Genomic DNA, 17,172 nt, shown 5'->3' on the forward strand with positions numbered 1-17,172 from the left:
TGAATGTGCGCACACACACGGGGTTCTGAGGTGCTTCAGGGGAGGGTGGGGATATTTTAATGTGTTTTCACACATGGGAGGGGGCTGCATATTTTAGGAGCAAAACCTGCACAAAAGGAACACAAACATTTCCATAGGAAAAAATTGGGGTAGCTTTGAGAGACTGGTGAAGGATTTTCGGGCACTAAAAGTGGGTCCAGGAGCTGAAATGTGGCCCATAGGCTGTCCTTTGCCAACCACTGCTTCAGCATGTGAAGCTTTTCTCTCTTCTCCATCTTATCATTCAACCAGACTTCCATTGCTACACTTTTAGGATGTGCTTTTAAAGATATAGGATCCAGTTCCATTTTTAAAAATGATGTGGCAACATTCCTATCCAGTCTCCTACTGCTAAGCCCAAAAGACAGTGAGGATTCTCCCCTGCAGCACATTTAGAGGGCACAAGATTTAAAGAAACGCAGATGGGCAGTATGGGTGTGTAGTAACTGTTTCAGAGAGATATCAAAAAATGTTGTGTGTCATTCTTTGGAAAGGAAATGCATTTCCTTATCTCACACTGCCTTTCTGTGTTTGGGGAAATATTGTCCAAAAGCAACTGTGGGCCACAGGGAGGTTGTTTTGCTTCCAAACGTCAGAACAAGCTTCTCTGCTCTTATGGCCCTGTTGTGGTTCCACAGTGACTCAGCCCAGTTTCAAGGAATTGCCCTGGGACATAGAACCCGCTTGGCTGAGCTTGACCTTGAATGAAATGAGGTTCAGTCAACAGAAACTAAAGCTCTTTCCATGGGGAAAAGCAGAACCTGTGAACGGAACCCAGGGACATTAGGCTCTATCCTACTCCAAGCTTGGAAAATTGGCTTTCTTGGATTAAAAGAAAGTATTCCCTACACTCTCATTCTCTCTTGTTTTCAGAGTGTGGAGGTCACAGGTTTTCCTTCTACTTCCATTATACCATTTACATGTATTTCCTCCTACCCTGTCCAGGCACCAGTTCAGATATGCATACTCTCTCAGTTTCTTCTTCTCCTTGTTTGTCCACTTAATCACTCCTTCTTCTGTTTTCTCTGCTTCCAGGGCTCCTTGTAAGAGAAGTCCAGATTGAGGTTTCTCGGCAGCAGGTAGAAGAACTCTTCGGCTTAGAAGACTACTGGTGTCAGTGCGTGGCCTGGAGCTCAGCTGGGACAACCAAAAGCCGACGGGCTTATGTCCGGATAGCATGTAAGTCTTGCTTGTATGTTTTTTCCTTCAGCTGGGCCATTCTTATTTCACTGAAGCTTAGTGTGATCATGTGTACTGATGGACACAGACGGAAATATATCTAGAATAGATATACTTGGATCGTTTAATGTTTGATCAGGCGCACAGTCCTCTCACTTCTAAGGCTGTGTCCACACAGGCCAAATACCATTTCCTTCCCCCATCCTCACAGCAAGTTGACACGCAATGTCCAAACAATGTCCAGCCAGTTTACTGAGCCTGCTGTTTACCTCCTTACATCAGTTTTAGAAAACTTTTGCTTTTTCTCCAGTTCTTCCAGAGACTTTCAGAGTGTCTGCAACACATCCTGCTGTGTCACCTGACACTGCAAGTCATGGCCTCTGGGGTCAGAAAAGCGTGCCCAGAAATGTGAATGATTCTGAGTGCCTCACTTTTGATCTCATAGGGTATGACCAGCGGCAGGTAACACAGTGGGATTCAGGTACATACAGCTGCCTGCAGTTGCTCTGGAGTACCAGGTAACGGGAGAACATCAGGGCAGCTTCCAGAATATTCTGGCCCATATAGGCACCATGTTAGACAGAGTGAGGCACTTACCTCAGACAATGGAATAGTGGAAGTATATGTTGCCTCTATTTCCCTTAGGAGTGTCACCACTCCAGAGAGACACCTGGGTCAAAATTCCTGTTGAGATCAGCTCCAGCTGCTTTTTGTGGCCAGTGTTGCCCTTCACAGAGGCCACCCGCTCTATGTCTCCAGTGTCTGGCAGTGAAGGTCTGTTGTCTGGAGGTCTGTTTACAAAAAACAGACCTGGGGCCACATTCACCCTGTAGGTTGCATTTTGCCTACCTGTTCTGTAAAACTATACACACTTAACCTGGGAATGCAGCTCATTTAATTCAAATGTGATTTTATTTTCTGAATATATGGCGGGTTACAAACCGCCACTTATGATGCGCTCCGTGCGTGCTAGGGTTAGGAAGGGGCGTGGTAGGGTTAGGAAGAGTCACCCCTTCCTAACCGGCCCCGGCCCCAACACGCGCAGAGCGTGTCGTAAATGGCAGCGCCCATCCACATGGGCACCGCCATTTTGACGTCTTGGACGCATAGCGTCCAGACGTGTTGCAGCGGAAGTGACGCCGCGAGGGCGCGCTTCGCCCCTCACGGCGCCACTTCCACGTTTTGAAAAGGAGCACCATTTTGGCGCTCCTTTTTCGCTGCGCCAGGAAGCCTTGCGGTCTGGCCGCTGGGGCTTCCCTCTGCAGAGAATGGCGGCGGCGGGCAAACGGCCGCATGAGGGTGGCCTGTAACCCGCCTATATGTACAAGATTACACTGGCAGACAAATACAGTGAAGTCAGGCAATCAGTGGATGGCTGAAATCCTTTCAGTGTCTTACCACACCACAATTAATGATTGGGCATTGCATAAGGAAGTATCTAGTACCACCTTGTGCAGTGCTGTTGTCTAATAGCTCTCAGATGGTGCTGGGTGCAAGTCTGCCTCCCCTACCTGAAGCTCACTAGTGCTGCTGCTCGCTTTCTTCATTTATTTTCCTTCTTTTCCAACACGAGCTTCCTGGAACAAGAAAGCTTCTTTTGCATCCTTTCACCCTTGAGATTAGTGTATATTCGCAAAACTTTACACAAAGCTATATGGGCCCTTTGGCCTCAAGACAACAGACCTTCACTGTCAAATACTGGAGGCATAGAGTGGGTAGCCTCTGTGACTCACCAAGACCCAAGCCAGTACTCTAACCACTACACCACTGTGACCCTCAGATGCAGTTCTGCAAAGTCCCCTCCCTGGCACCCTCCTCCAAAATCCAATGTGTTTGCAAAGCAGACAAATGCATGTAATTAAATACCATAAGCACTGTACTCTTGTAGTGTTAATAATCAATTGTTATTTGGGTATATTTCTCAGTGACTCCTCAGCAGACCATACTGTGATAGACTTGATCATTGTAGATCCCTTCACCTAAAACAAGAAATTGAATTACAGTCATTGTCATCACCATAATCATTTTCTGAAGTAATTACTTTGGACAACGTTTATTTTTGTTGGAACAGGATTTTTTTAATTTCATGGGTGATAGTGCCACCTACTGGTTACTTATTGATTCAGGTAATGATTTCATCAATGCAGCACTTAAGTGTTCCCATTAGGTACCTAGCATAGATATCATTTTTCAATCTTATGTTACCAAATGTTATCAGATGCTTCTCTAATGTTGGTGTACAAGATTCTGAGTGTTTTGGCAAAGATTCTTATAAATTGATGAAAGCTACTAGGCAATGGAGATATGTTGCTTGGAAGTAGACAAAGGTAATCCCTAGAAGCCATGGAGACAAATTTTGCAGCACTCAGAGAGCCTGTGCACCGATAGACCATCACTTACAGTTTGTGATGGGTTCAACAAATGCAGTCTGTCTGTCCATATGGACTAGAGACTTCGTTTAATTACAAGCCTATAACCACTTGGACGTAAGTTCCACCAAATTCCTTGCAAATGTGTTCTGAAGGGAATGTTCTTCAGAATTAAATATGAGGGCTATATTAAGCTCTTTCTTACTCTTGGCCTGCCCATCTGTGTGTCTTTTCTAAAGGAGAGCTGAAAACTTGTGAACCATCTTAACAAGAGTTTTAATCAGAACATTTCCCCACAAATCCATACTTCATCGTTTCAATAAGAAATTGAAGGTTTTTGAGGCAATAGGCCCATGTAGCTTTCTTGGGGAAAGGTGGGTAAGATAATAATAATAATAATAATAATAATAATAATAATAATAATAATACGAAGTGGTCCCAAGAGAGGGGAGGGGGGTGTCTTTCCTGCTGCCAGACCAAACTCAAATGCAATAGTTACACTGAAAATGAAGCATCAACATTGCTAAGAGAATTTTATACCCAGCCTGTGTGGGCAAAATATAACATAAAAATCTACAGAATTGAATTATGTAGCCAGAAAACTGCATTCCTTTACCAGTATAAATCTGCTTTTTAATTGTGTTTCGTTTCTTCCCATTTTGTCAGTTGTGGAGATGGACAAAAAAATCAATCCCTAGTCACTGGCAATCTGATTCATCCACTACTGTGGCCATTCAGATTCCAGAAGGCACTTACTTCCAAACAAAACTTTACAATGAACTTTTGTCTGTACCCCCACAGAAATGTGGCATGCATCCAGTTGTAGTGTAAAGTTTGTTGATTTAAGCAGAGAACAAAGATAATGTGCTTCCAGTATTGTAGGTCTGGCCCTTTACAATGTTCTGTATATGTTTGTATATGTTTGTCTTCCTCCACTCATCCCAGTCCAGACATGTTGGACTGTAACTCCCTTCATCCCCTCCCCATATGTTGTAGTTATCAGTAATGGATATTGTTGGCAAATCCTGTGAATAAATTGGCCCTGTTGGGGAAAGTTGTCAGGTGCACTATATGAGAAAATTACTTGTACACCCTGAGCTCGTTGCTCAATGTTTTTCAGCTACCCCAAACTCCAGACATATTGCTATCCCTCCATTGTGAGGGAAAGAGTTAGGCATTGTAAGCAACTTTGTGTTTAATGCTTGTGGGGTTGGGGCTTTGCTTGTTTCCCTGTCTTAGACCTGAGGAAAAACTTTGACCAGGAGCCCCTTGGGAAAGAGGTGCCACTGGATCATGAAGTATTACTGCAGTGCCGCCCCCCTGAGGGAGTACCAGTTGCGGAGGTGAGTGAACCAGGCCACAGGGGGCAACTGTGATGCCACCTGGGGATGAACCTGGGAAACTGAAAGTATGATTATTGTCACAAGGTGATATCTACCTCTTTCTGAGATAATTATTGGTGTGTGTGTGTGCACGCGTGCACCTAGCTTCAAGTTGCCAGTCTACTTACGGTGACCCATTTAATTTCATTGGGTTTTCTTAGGCAAGGAATACTCAGAGATAGTTTTGCCAGTTCCTTCATCTGAAATACAGTCTACAATTACTATTAAATCACATATATGCCATTTTCCCCACATACCAAGTTATGTATAGCCTTTGGCTCATTCATTAGCTGAGATACTTGTATTCCTCCGTGTCCCTACACCTGTATTTTGCAACTGCTCCCCTTCAATTAGGTTCATTGCAGCAGAGCTTGGGGGGGAGGGGATTTATTAGAGCAAACAAAATCCCTCAGCCAGTATCCATTTATTTGTTTCTTGATTTCATTTATATACAGCGGGCCTTCCACATCCATTGGGGTTGGGGCACAAGACTCCTATGAAAGTGAATTTTTTTTACCTGAAAGAACACTTCTCTAGGAATCTCTACAGGGACATAGCCAGGATTTTGGGAAGGGGGGGTCCAGACTAAGTGCCACCATTATAATGGGGCTTGGGTGCGGCGGTGCACCAGCACACACCATTCATTTTTCTAATGGAAGGGGGGGTCCGGACCCCAAGAACCTCCCCCCCCCCTTGGCTACGTCCCTGATCTCTAGGTCCTCCAGGGCAATTCTGTGGTCAAGTTCTGCCAGAGGTTGATCATAAAATTGCATTGGTGGACCTACAAATACCTACAGAAATGTTCTCTCTAAGAATCTCTGTTTCCTCCTGCATGGCCTTTGGCAGAAATTGACAATAGAGTCACTTAGAGAGAACCTATTAAGCAAATCCATGAATAATCAAATCCACAACAGTCAAATCTGCAGATGTGGAAGGCCGATTGTAGTGCCTCTTTCACCAACAGGGGAGATAAAGAGTCACTGGCTGTACTGGCTGGAGGATTCTGAGAGTTGTAGTCTTAAAAAGTAACTTTGCTGAGGACTGGTGTATACCTCCTTAGTGGTGAAGGCAAGCAGGACAATCCTTGGTGAGTTTACTCAGAAGCATGTGTCTGCTAAGTGGTTTACTGGAACCTGGGAGATTATCACACCAGCAGAAAAGACGGTATGCTCCTGTCAATAGAGGTATGCTCTTGTCAATATCGTGCAATAACACGAAGATTATCACACGATATTGTGTGATGTCACGATTATCCCAGAATTATCCGATGAATAAAGAGGAATTCTAGCACCGCTTTTTATTCATGGAAAATCCCTGTGAATAAAAAGTGATGATAGAATTCCTCTTTATTCGCAGGATAATCACAAAGTCACGCAACATTATGTGATAATCTTTGCATTATTTCACAATATTGTCAGGAGCATACCTGTATGCTCTTGTCTTTTTTTGCCAGTGTGATAATCTCCCTAATCTGTCAACAGGCATAAGGTTGCATTGTCTGTTATGTGTGTCCAGTTTATATGCTTAAAGCCCTCCATGAACCACTCAGTCTTTTTTGCTGCAAAGTAGAATCATTTCCCTCTAGTGTCCTTTTATCATCCCGTTAGGGTTTGTTCAAGTTGTTTGCCTTAAATACCACAGCTGGCCCAGTTTTTCCTAAATTTCTTCTTTCTATCAGCTTTACTGTGCTACACAAAGGGCAGGCAGTTCACATCCCCATCACATTTGCCCTTCAGTTTTCAAACTTTCCACCAGGCTTGGAAAGTTGCTTTTTTGGGCCTACAGCTTCCAAAATTTCCCAGCTATTATGGCCACTGGCCTTGCTGGGTGGGAAATTCTGAAAGTCACAATCCAAAAAGCACCTTTTTTCCAGTATATGTAAAGATATTTTCCTGCTGTGGGGAAGAAGATTGGATGAGGGCAGCTTGCTCTGGTCTTGTATTCCTCATCACCTCCAAAGGGGAACTACAGCACAGAAGTGCAGAATACTGTCTTCTGCAAGGATTGTAGGAGGCAGCGAATTATCATAAGATTTGTGCCAGAGCAGTATTATTTCCTCTCCAGGCTGGTAACTCTGGCTGTGGACTAGGCATACAGCCAAAACTGCCAATAAGCGTTTGTGGGTTAGTGTTCCTTCCAAGGCACTGTGAAAAACTGCTAATACCCATAAGGCAAAGAGAGTCCCTGCAAAAAGGTACAGAGGACTCTCCTGAACTTCCTGCTTTTTCAAGCAACACATTCATGCTAGAGCAGGGTATAGAACCGGGAACTATCCCAAGAGCATCTGCTTCTGTAAGGCAGAACCGCCCTTTTTTAAATCAGCATCTGTAACCAAATCCCATTCTTCAACAACCACAGAGCAGATGCACTGCAAAAAGCTGTCAATGACCAATCAGACATGAGCAATGAAAAGAAAGGATACAAGGGCCCAGCAGATGCACAGTCTGCATGGGAGAAATGGTGGCAAAGAATTTGAGGCTCCAGATCAGGGGCTCTTTCACATTAAACAACTCTGGCACTAAGATTCTGCTTTAGCTGGCGCGGTTCCATCTTAGGGAATCCTGGGATATGTAGTATGGGGAGGTACTACAGCTCCCTGTCAAAGAATTCTGAATAACCCTGCCAAAACTGCAAACGTCAGGACTCCATAAAAGGGACTATGGCTGTTAAAGTGCAATCATAGTGTTATATGTGAAAAGGCCCTAAGTCTAAAAACAACTACAACCCAAATTCAAAAGCGTGTATTAATTTCAGGGTGGCCACATGGAAAGGAAGACATGGCTCCTGTACCTTTAATGTTCATATGGGACTTTCAGAAGCATCAAAAACTTGTCATGGAAGTTGTACCTACTGAATTTGCATGCAACAAGCTATTAAAAGTAGAGAAGCACTGTCTTTTTTGTGTGTGGCAACTCTAATTTGGACCCATCCTAAGAGTGTTCTGAATCTAATAATGTCTGGACTTGTACTGGCAGAGCACTCTGAGACTTACTGGTTGTACCAGAGATGTAAGAATATTTGTAGATATTTGGAAGAATTGTTGAAAAATGTATTTCTTGGGTGTAGAGAAACCCTGGTGGGAACAATCCTGGATTGACAAGAATCTTTACCATTTGGGACGTATTCTGTGCAACATTTGCATGTGGTCATTTCTACATATTCCCATGCATAAATGGTATTTTCTCCTCAGAAAAGGCTGTTTGTTGGGCACAAAATGATGTTTTTCTGCTCAAAACAACCACGTGTCAGTTTTGTGCAGACTCGGGGCTCAACAGATGGCCCCTAAGTAGCAGCTCCATGCTGCCTCTGGAAACACCGGATCAGGGCTGTGGCAACCACATGCCTCCGCCCTGATCTGGCCTTTCCATGGCACAAAGAGAAGTCAGAGAAAGTGACTCCTTTTTGCACCATGGAAAGGGCCCCTTACCGCCACCACCATGGCTCTTCGGCGCTCCTTTGGTGCAGCGCTTTTAAACGCTGCGCCAATGGAGTGCCGTGAAGCTCCTGCCATGCAGTTGGGCACTCAATGTGACGCTGGCATGGGGGCAGCCAGCATGTGTACACCATGCCCCCATGCCGCCCCCATGGCAGTGTATAATGCTGGTCTGTTTAGTCCCTCAGTCCCAAATTAGGAATTATCTTTCAAAAAACAGTCCAGTCTTCACAGACTTTCTTCCAGTGGGAAGAAAATTGCTAAAATTACTTGTTGCTTGCTTCACGAGGAAAATTGGTGAAGAATTACATTCCTAGGCTAGACTGCTGCTTCCTCTCCAGCTGTGATTGTTGCCCTCTCGCTGAATGTATTATTTCTCGTTCCCTAAGACAAATGCCAGAATAAATGCTTTAAAGCCATCCAGAAATGTCTTTATCTCCTGCCTTTTCCTTTCTTTTAAAAATCTGCCATGTAGATCTGCAGTGTGGCTGCTGAGATAATCTGTCTACTCTCCCCCTCCCCACTTCTATTTTCTGTCCGTTGGTAACAAAAAACTTGCTGCCTTCCTCTCACAGCTGGTCACATCTGTGCCTTTCCAGAAGGCACCTCATGAAGGTGAATAATTATAGGCAAGGATGCAATTTTTCCCACCGTGGATGATTCATAAATCACAGGCAACTACCATTGCTCTCAAAATATCTGTCCAGCCACCCACTCCTCACTTACACATGCAGCAACTTGTAAGGCACACTCATCTGCCCCATTGTTCTCTACTACTGCTGTAAAGGTTCCAGCTGTGAGTGTTGGCACCTTAACAGACTTCCTGTTTATAGGCAGCAAATGAAGACAGAAAGGTAAATGAATCGGCCCCTTGATGTTGGATTGGGACCATGATGGATAGCTTCACTCTGAGGCCGTCTGCTTTCATTATTCAGCATAAGTGTTTATTTTAGGCAGCGGATCTGTTATTCTGACATCTAATAACATACTTAACCTCCACACCTGTTCAACCCAGCCTTCTCTTCCTCCCACATGGGCTGATCAGCCATTAACCCCTGACAGAATTTAGCAAAGAAAACATAAGAATGAATGGATGTCTAGTGAGGGAGGGCGAGAGGAGCAATTAGACCTTGGGAATATCAACCCTCGTAGATTTTTCCTGATGTGTCAGGGTGAAAGTCCATCATTTCTTCCCCCCACCTCTTTACACACCAGGAATTTCTGTGTAAACAGGTAGGGTGGTGTAATGGCTGGTTGTTGGCTAGGAGCTGGGAAACTCTAGCTCACATACCTTTCTTGAAGATTACAAAGTGTGAAAAAAAATGCTGGCTACAATTCTCAAAAGGCAGATTCTATCACTGGCAGGCCTGACCCTTAGATACAAAGAGGTGCCCACCTCAGACATTGGCATGTGGGAGGGTGCCATATTGCTCACTCTCCCATACGTCCTTTGCAACATCACACTCTCACCCTCCCTTGTTTTAGAGTGCTATTATCAGGTTAAAACTGCTGGTTTCAGCTGCTTGGTGGAGGGAAGAGCAAGGTACAAATGTGACAAACAAATTAATCCATTATATGCCTGGCCTCCTCCCTTGCTTACAAATGGTGAGGTGGTAGAATTAGGCCATTCCAGACCCAGCTGGTATGGCAGATGGGAACAAAATTAAAAATAGAACATTTCTGTGTAAGGAAGACTGTCCTTTCTTGAACAGTGAGCCAAACGCAGGTGTCGTGAAGCACTGAGGTTTTCTAGATTAACAGATACTTTTTAAAAAGAAAATATATATATAAATATGTTGAATGATACAACTCCTATGTAACTTCATTTATTAAGCCACTATATACTTGTTCATTTATTTATTCTATTTAGGACCTTGTACATACCAGCACAAGATGAGGGAGGATGTTCTCAGTCTTGTCCCAAAGCATTTTTTCCCCTGAGGAAGAACACCAAATAATGCCCCCTTCCCCAAGTAAAGTACCAGAACACCCCAGCCAGCCATTTATTTCAGTATATCAAATAATTTTATAGGTACCCCTGTATCCCTGGCAGTAAAAAAATACAATAATTTTGAAGTAAATAGCTAAGCATTTGCTGTCCTTTTACGGTTCCCAAAATTTGCAACTTGAGGCAGCTGCTTCACCCCACCTAATCTAGGTCTAGTCCTATATATATTGTATACTGGCATTGGTAAAGACTAGAATAGAATAATGGGACAGACTGGAATGGAAAGGAAAGAATATTCTTCAAAAATGGTTGAAATACAAGTTTTTGAATGTCAAGATAGCCTGATGAAATGATTCCTGGACTGACAAGAATCTTTGCAGATCAGGACTTATTCCCTGAGAAATTTGCATGTGATTGTTTTGTGCACAGAAAATATATTTCATTATCTTGAGGACCATGTGCTGTTCACCTTTATGTATCACTGCATGTTTACACAAGAAGTACATGTAAAAATACATTAAAAAAAATTCTGATGAGAAGTGTCAATTGTTTGTCTCCTTCACCTTTCCTTGTCTTCTCCCTGTCCCACCACACCATCCCTCCTCTTCCTATTTATCTTTTTCCGTTTACCCCTTAAGGTGGAATGGCTAAGGAATGAGGATGTGATTGACTCTTCACAAGACACTAACTTCCTGATAACCATTGACCATAACCTCATCATCAAGCAGGCACGACTTTCTGACACTGCCAACTATACCTGTGTGGCCAAGAATATTGTGGCCAAACGGAGGAGTACCACGGCCACTGTGATTGTATATGGTATGGACTTCTTGTTTGACCAAAGTAGCATATACTGTGGGAAGAGAGATGTTCAAAACTGTGGGGTAATTTAAGTTTCCTAAGGCTTCAGCCTTTGCTAAGGAAGCAAAAATATTGAATATCAAAAATGTTAAAGCCAAGCCTGTTAGCATCTAGCTTTAAATTTTCAGAGTAACAGAAATGTGCTCTTGTCTAACGATGTTTTCCTTAGAACTGAGACTGACTTCAAAAAACAACAAACACATAGTTTGTAGTTTAATCTCTACATAGAAGCTATATACTAATCTAGCTAGTGAATAGTTCAGGTAAGAGAAATATTTATCTGGATATCTTTCCAAAGAAAGTTGAGAGAACAGGAAGATGGAAATAAACAGCTCAGGAGGAATCTTTGAGAGAATGTCTGTTAGTCCCAAAGGGAGAATGACCTAAGTCACATGGTTAGCTTGAATGAGACAGAGAGAGGGAGGGATTTGCATGCAGGAAATCCCTATCTATCTAAGGAGGTAGAAAGAGAATGCAAAAAATCTTCCAACAAAAACCAATAACTAATTCCAAAGCATTCTTAACAGTTTAATTCTTCCACTCAGTAATCTGGGGGTTGCACATTTTCCTATTTGTCTTAGTATTCTATTTTAACAGAGTACATTACTACACTTTATTGATAGTGAAGAACATAAGCACTGGGATTCTCCCAGGAGGATAATTACATGCTATATTTTCACGTGTTTTGGGAGGATCAAATAAAAAAGGAGTTTCACAATCCCATCTGTACTGAGCTGTAGTAGACTGGGGATGGCACTGATACTGCTGTTTTCTCCAGGACTAGTCCGGTTGAGAGCTGTCTGCATTGGATGTTCCTGTTTTTCCAACTGACATGCCTTCCTTATCTTGCTATGTTATCACATATGTTATCACATTTTCCTGACATAGGACATTGGAAGTTGCCTTATACTATCCAATGATGGCTTCATCTAGCTCAGTATTACATAGGGTGAATGACAGCAATTTTACAAAACTCCATCCAGGGGTCTGAACCTGGGGTATACTGCATCCAAAGCATGTGCTCTTGTGGCCCTTAATGTCGTTGTTGTTATTGTCTGCCTTCAAGTCATTTCCGACATATGGTGCCCCTACAGTGAATGTATCATGGGGTTTTCTTGGCATGTTTCTTCCAAGGGGTGTTGCCATTCCCCTGGGACCAAAGGGGTGTGACTTGCCCAAGGTCACCCAGAGGGTTTACATAACCAAGCTGGGATTCGAACTCTGGTGTCCAGAGTCCTAATCCAAAACTCAAATAACCATGCCACACTGGCTTCTTTATGGCCCTTACCAAAATACAAATAAATAGACTGAAAGACATAGCTCCCAGATAGATTTAGCTTTACTTCCACCACAGTTCACTTTGTGGGTTGCCCATATCATGTGGAATCCAGCGCCAGCTTCCACCACGAATGTGCAATGCTAGCATGATTGGGACACCATTGTAATGAGCAACATGCTATAGAGGCTGTAGTGAGACAGTATGATGTAGACACTTTAAGATTTGTAGCATGTAAAAAACTATCATAAAGGGGCAGAGGAGCAAAGTGTAGCCTTGGTGGCACATAGATCCCAATGTTATTCTCCCCCCCCCCCCAGACTCCATTTTTCTGCTCCCAACAACAATAGGGTTAATTGCTGCTTCTGGAAGTCTTCAGGAATAGCTGTCTACCTTGTAAATAGTTTTCAGGGCCCACCAGACAATTTTAACATTTAAAACTACTTGCTTTTCAAACACAGAAATAGATTTCTGACCACTTCTAAATTTGCTTTGAAATTTTTTATTTCTTGGTGTGTGGCCCCTGGAATTAGTGCCAGGAACAGACAGTTGTTCCCTAGGCACATTTGCCTATTGCCATTGCAATTCAAGGACTGGCCAAAGGAAAAAGTAGTTCTAAGGATTAGGTCGGTATTGCTGTTTTACAGTCACTCACCTCTTGTTTTCTTTCCATTTATAATTCTATTATGTCAAAATATTTGTTTGCATTTCCTTCCCTGCTCATAGTGAATGGGGGCTGGTCAACCTGGTCAGAATGGTCTCTGTGCAGCAATCGCTGTGGCCGTGGATGGCAGAAGCGCACCCGGACCTGCACCAATCCAGTTCCTCTTAATGGTGGCTCTGTTTGTGATGGACAGTCCTTCCAGAAGCTTGCCTGTACCACTATGTGCCCAGGTAAGTGGACCCTGGATCCAGATTCTGTACATGACGAGTACTGTACTTGCTTCTTCCATGCAGGATCATTTTCACTTTGAATGGTTGAGTGATATTCCTCTGGTGGACCTGGCCAAAGAAGCACATAATGGACAATGAGGAATAAGATTGATAAGAGATGTAGATCCTGTCAGTGTTAAAGTGCAAAGTGGTCCTGTTCACTTTTCAAGCCAGCAAGCCATGCATTTTGTGAGAGTGTACAATTCCATCAATCTCTTCTCCAGCTTCTGTCTTTTCCCCTCATGCCCACTGAAGTTGTCCATGCCCAATCCTCCTTGGAGTGTCCCTCAGATGCCCAGGGCCTTTCTTAGGATGTTTTTATGTTAGCTACCATATATACTCAATTATAAGTTGATCTCATATATAAATTGAGGGCATGTTTTGAGAACAAAATTATGGATTTTGCTATGACCCATGGATAAGTCGAGGGTAAAATTTAGGGACAAAGTAAAGGAAAACAATGCTAAAAAACTTAGAGGATTCCAGCAAGCATAACTATTTGTGCAAATACTAAAGACTGGATGTATGAGAGAGTAGAAGGGGGTCACTGCTTCCAGGGAAGATCAGACACCTGCCATTAAAATACAGTACTTACATTGACCAGTAGATAAGTTGACTCAGGTTTTGGGATTAAATTTTCAACCTAAATTTCTTGACTTATACATGAGTATATACAGTATATTTCTCCAAAGCCTGGGTTTCCACAACCCAACTGATTTTTTTCCCTGGTATGTGAGTGGTACCATTTTAGTCACACAAACTGGCACTTACACTTGCATATAAAAAACAGTTATCCTAGGTACTATTTCCTGATAAAGCTGTCTTCCTACTTGAAGGAAACTAGAATAACTTTGATTAACTGAGCATTAATATAGAGAAGCATTCTGTTTTCTTGCCCTGGGCTTTTGCAGTGGTTTGGTTTGCCATCAAGGGATTCTATTATGTCTGGATTGTTCAGAACTGGAGTAAAAGCTTTATAAGGAAAGAGAGGCATTTTCTAGATAATGATAATGGTGATGGAAATAGAATATAGTTTATTTCCTGTTTTTATATGCATAAGTATACTCAAAACAATTAACAAAAGAAACATACACCCACAAACAATGTAACAATAACCAGATAAAATAATTTAAAACATATCAAATTATACACTATCTGTCATTGACATAAGTTTGTAGAGCTGTAGTATCAAGGGAAAAACACTTTAAAAAGGCTAAAGCCTAGATATAAAAAGCTTGTTGAATAGATGCATTTCCATCATCTGCCTAAACATAAAAAAGAGCTCCATGATTAAGGCTCTCCAGAGAAAAGAAAGTTAAAGGGTGACATAATAGCCATGTTTAAATATTTGAAGGGATGTCAAATTGAGAATGGAGCAAGCTTGTTTTCTGCTGCTCTAGAGACTAACACACAGAGCAGTAGATGCAGACTACATGAAAAGAAATTCCACCTAAACATTAGGAAGACCTTCCTGATGGTAAGAGCTGTTCGATATATGCTGCCTCAAAGAGTGGTGGGGCCTCCTTCTTTGGAGGTTTTTAAAAAGAGGCTAGATACCCCTCTGTTGGGGGTGCTTTGATTGTGTATTCCTGCATGGCAGGGTGTTGGCCTGGATAGCCCTTGTGGTCTCTTCCAACTCTATAATTCTGTGATCCTATGATTCAGAGTTTTGGGGCTGGTACCAAAAAGACTGTATTGTATGATATTTCCAGTGTTTATGGGACAAAGAACTGGTCATTTGAGACAGTTCCTGGGGCTTAAGGGAGTTCGTAGAAGAGGAGGCTTACCTGAATAAAACAAAGGTTCTTTTGTGCCACTTGTGTCCAGGAGCAAAGTCAACCTGTCCCTTTGCTCCCCAGAACAAGCAGGCTGTGCACCAGTGGACAGTCACCACCTTTTTATGGATGACTATTCACATTTCTTTGCCTTTATGTTTTGGAGACCTTAAAAGCTGTAATTCATGTGACTTAATGTCTACTCCCCTCCCTTCTGTTGTCCTTTTTCTCACATGACAGTGTGCATTGCCAGTAAAGCCAGCTATTACACTGGAAGGTTGGTTGCTGATACTCATTGTTTTGACCCAAAGAAGCAAAGATAGCTCAGAGATCCTTTTAGCAGATCTGCCAATACCGATAGGCTTGTCTGGCTGACATTCGCATCTCAGTTCTGACTTAATTCAGCAATGTTTATCTGGAATAAGATGAAGAATACATTATTCAACAGTCACATTGGCTAAGCTATTTCATAGACTTGAACATTTAGCCAGTTAAGTTTAAACACTGTACCTTGTGCAGAAAGTTCAGTGTATTTGAAGCAGCAAGAGAAAAAAATAACAAAAAGTTACCATTCCTGCTTTAGAAAACAAGCTGCCCATTTCCAAATGTCATTTATTCAGAATAGCTTATTACTTAATTAGAACCATCGTAAGATATTAGGCAGTGAGGGAAGACATCCAACATCTCAGTTGACACAGAATTTAGTGTGTGTTCTGTTGAGTCACCGTCCAAAAAAGACTTGCAATTTAGAGAAAGAATGGCTAACATCACAACATCTGCTTAGTATCAAGATGTGTTGTTGCAAAGTGCAGGGGAAAAGAACAGCTTCATAATGGATCTAGCCCAGAGGATGAGTGGAGAACTAGGATCAACAGTACTATGAAGAAGTACAATTTAAAAAAATGTAAAGTAAAAGAAAAATTCATATAGAATTCAGCACATTTTGTGTCTGGTTGCTCTTTTTTGATGTAAACAAAAAAGAAAATGTACTTCATGATGGGAAGTTTGACTCCCAGATGATCCAGGATCTACAATACAATTTACTAATCAAATATATTACATTTCATGTTGTTTTTGAACTTACATTTTATGAATAATTGCATTAAGAACAAATGGTGCAGCACTTTTAGACTGAAGTTCCCATTTCAGATCTTAAAGCACCCTGTTAACTCTGTACTTAGCCTAGGGCAAACCACAGTCTCTCACTTCACTCTCTTATTAAGCAGGGGGGGGATGATTGTATTGTACTACAAGGTGGTTGTAAGGATTGCTGAGAAAAAGCATGTGAAGAGTTCTGCATGCTCAAATGAAGCTCACAATGCTGTTTGTGCCTGAAGGCTTTACCATGCTGGTATAGTCTGCCACATAAGGGCAACATCAGGCAAGGCAAATTCTTGCGCAGAACCACTGTGCAGCAAATAACATGTAACCTGTGAATAGATAATCAGACAAGACGCCTGCACACAGAAACATGTTGCTCTCTGCTTAGATGGTGGGAAGTAACATTCAACCATGGTTTTCCAGAATGTATGTATGTGGTGAAAGTAATGCCTGTATGACCACCACACATGAAAATTCATTTGCAGTTATTTTGAACTTTTATAAACTTTCCATTGGGTCTCACCTGTCAGAAAGTGCCATTGTGTTCAGATCAGGAGTTATTTGGACAGTGTTGCAGATGCTTCAATAGATAGATAGTCGGTCCTGCAAGAAATTGTTTTCCTGTTGTTTCCCCACCCCTCCACCTTGTCCCTGTGGGTCTCTGATGTCTTTTTCTCTTTGTGCTTGGCTGTCTTTTTTTCTGGAGTGCAGTAGATGGTGCTTGGACAGAATGGAGCAAATGGTCTGCCTGTAGCACAGAATGCACACACTGGAGGAGCAGAGAGTGTATGGCCCCATCTCCCAAAAATGGAGGCAAAGACTGCAGTGGAGTGTTGCTTGACTCCAAGAACTGCACCGATGGACTCTGTATGCAAA

The 17,172-nt window shown here is 42.4% G+C and overlaps 1 protein-coding gene across 1 annotated transcript in view; it reads left to right on the forward strand.

Annotated features, from left to right (window-relative positions):
* UNC5B (unc-5 netrin receptor B) overlaps window positions 1-17,172 on the forward strand; it is a 204,305-nt gene that overhangs the window by 156,444 nt on the left and 30,689 nt on the right. Inside the window, exons 3-7 of the mRNA XM_089510438.1 lie at window positions 1,075-1,218; window positions 4,827-4,930; window positions 10,989-11,169; window positions 13,214-13,381; window positions 17,008-17,172. Coding sequence (XP_089366564.1) covers window positions 1,075-1,218; window positions 4,827-4,930; window positions 10,989-11,169; window positions 13,214-13,381; window positions 17,008-17,172 — 762 coding nt within the window. The remainder of the gene's footprint in view (window positions 1-1,074; window positions 1,219-4,826; window positions 4,931-10,988; window positions 11,170-13,213; window positions 13,382-17,007) is intronic.

The sequence above is a fragment of the Sceloporus occidentalis genome, unplaced genomic scaffold (genome assembly GCF_023333645.1).
Source record: "Sceloporus occidentalis isolate IW3139 unplaced genomic scaffold, rSceOcc1.0.p SCAF_2, whole genome shotgun sequence".
Classification (NCBI taxonomy): Eukaryota; Metazoa; Chordata; class Lepidosauria; order Squamata; family Phrynosomatidae; genus Sceloporus; species Sceloporus occidentalis.